The sequence below is a fragment of the Phodopus roborovskii genome, unplaced genomic scaffold (genome assembly GCF_943737965.1).
Source record: "Phodopus roborovskii unplaced genomic scaffold, PHOROB, whole genome shotgun sequence".
Taxonomy (NCBI): domain Eukaryota; kingdom Metazoa; phylum Chordata; class Mammalia; order Rodentia; family Cricetidae; genus Phodopus; species Phodopus roborovskii.
This window is the reverse complement of record NW_026125575.1, coordinates 3487419-3488971: the sequence shown is the minus strand read 5'-3', so window position 1 is coordinate 3488971 and position 1553 is coordinate 3487419. Positions and strand designations below refer to the sequence as shown.

The window sequence follows — 1553 nt, the reverse complement described above, 5'->3', positions numbered from 1 at the left end:
TCAGTTAGGGATGAGCTCCCCCTGCTGGCGCAGAGCTCCACTGCAGGGCAGTTTGTGTCTGAGCTCATGATGAACTTGCTTCACTGTGTCTCTTGCACAGTAATAAGTGGCTGTGTCCTCAGAGGTCACAGAGTTCAGCTGCAGGAAGAACTGGTTCTTGGATGTATCCCTGGTGATGGAGATGCGGCTCTGGAGGGATGGGTTGTAGTTAGTGCTACCACTATAACTTATGTACCCCATCCACTCCAGCTTCTTCCCTGGGAACTGCCTGATCCAGGTCCAGTAACTACTGGTGATGGAGTAACCAGTGACAGAGCAAGTGAGGGACAGCGATTGTGAGGGCTTCACCAGGCCAGGTCCTGACTCCTGAAGCTGGATCTGGGACAGGACATCTGCAGACAAGAAGAGTCAGTTCAGTCAATCACATGGTATAATAACCTCTCATGGACACATGTGTGAAATGATCACACTCACCAGGAAGGGCCATCACCAGGTAAAGAAGTCCCAACATTCTCATCTTCTAGGATTCACCCACTTTTCTCAGAGGTCAGCCTCAGCCTCCAGTGAGAGAGATGTGATCTCCCATAACTCAGGGGGTATTTAACTTAGGGCTAGAAGATGCATTTGCATGTGGGGAGTCAGCCTACATTTTAATGAAGAGGGAAGATACATACCACCCCATTTCCTTATTACAATATGGCCATTATTGTGACTGATCATCTGCAGTGTGAGTCAGGAATAGAGAGCATGGGGAAGGCAGGGATCACAGGAATCAATCTTGACATGACCTCACCTTCAGTTCCTAGCAGGACCTCCACACAAAATTCTTCTTTTGATTTTTGTTGCTTTATATCAATTCATTTATTTCTTAACATTTTATATAGTATTATTTTAATTAATTAGTTTATATTTTACATTCCATTCCCACTTCTCCCGACCCCCTCTCCTCTTACTTCTTGGAGAGTGTAGGATCTACACATTTTGTCCCATCATCTCTTTGAGGCAGGACCAAGGTGCTTCCCAACCACCCAGAACTTCTGTGTCAAGGCTGGATATGGTGTCATATCTCTCCTTATAGAATGGGCTCCACTAAGTCAGTTTGTGCACTGGAGTTAGATCTTGGACCACTGCCAGTACCTTCATATAATGTACCTTTATATATTGTCCCAGCTGCACCCATTTCCACTATGTCCCTAGGCAACACAGAAACTGCTTTCCGTGAGCAGGCTTTGATGAGCTCCAACATACAGATGTTACTGAGAATAGAGTGAGGGCAGTCAAAAGAGGGATCACATTTTTCTGTGAAAGGTAATGCCATGTGACATCAGCTGAGTTCCAAAAAGGTATTTTCATCAAACTGTATCCCTAAAACCACAGAGATGGGCCAGTTGGTAAATACTTGCTCCAAATTCAAAGGGTCAAGAAATATTACTGTATAACCTGCCGTGAGAGACACAGTTAGAAACAAATACACATGACTCTACAAAAGAACAGCACTTTGGTATTAGAAAGAGAAAAGAACCCCTGTCTTTTCTGTGCTTACAAAGTAAGAA

At 44.5% G+C, this 1553-nt stretch overlaps 1 gene segment (V, D, J or C); it reads right to left on the bottom strand.

Annotated features, from left to right (window-relative positions):
- Positions 1 to 540, bottom strand: LOC127216986 (Ig heavy chain V region 3-6-like). The segment is given in 2 exon segments: positions 1 to 392; positions 475 to 540. Coding segments are annotated over 2 exon segments (435 nt in total).
- Positions 541 to 1553: the final 1013 nt, after the last annotated feature.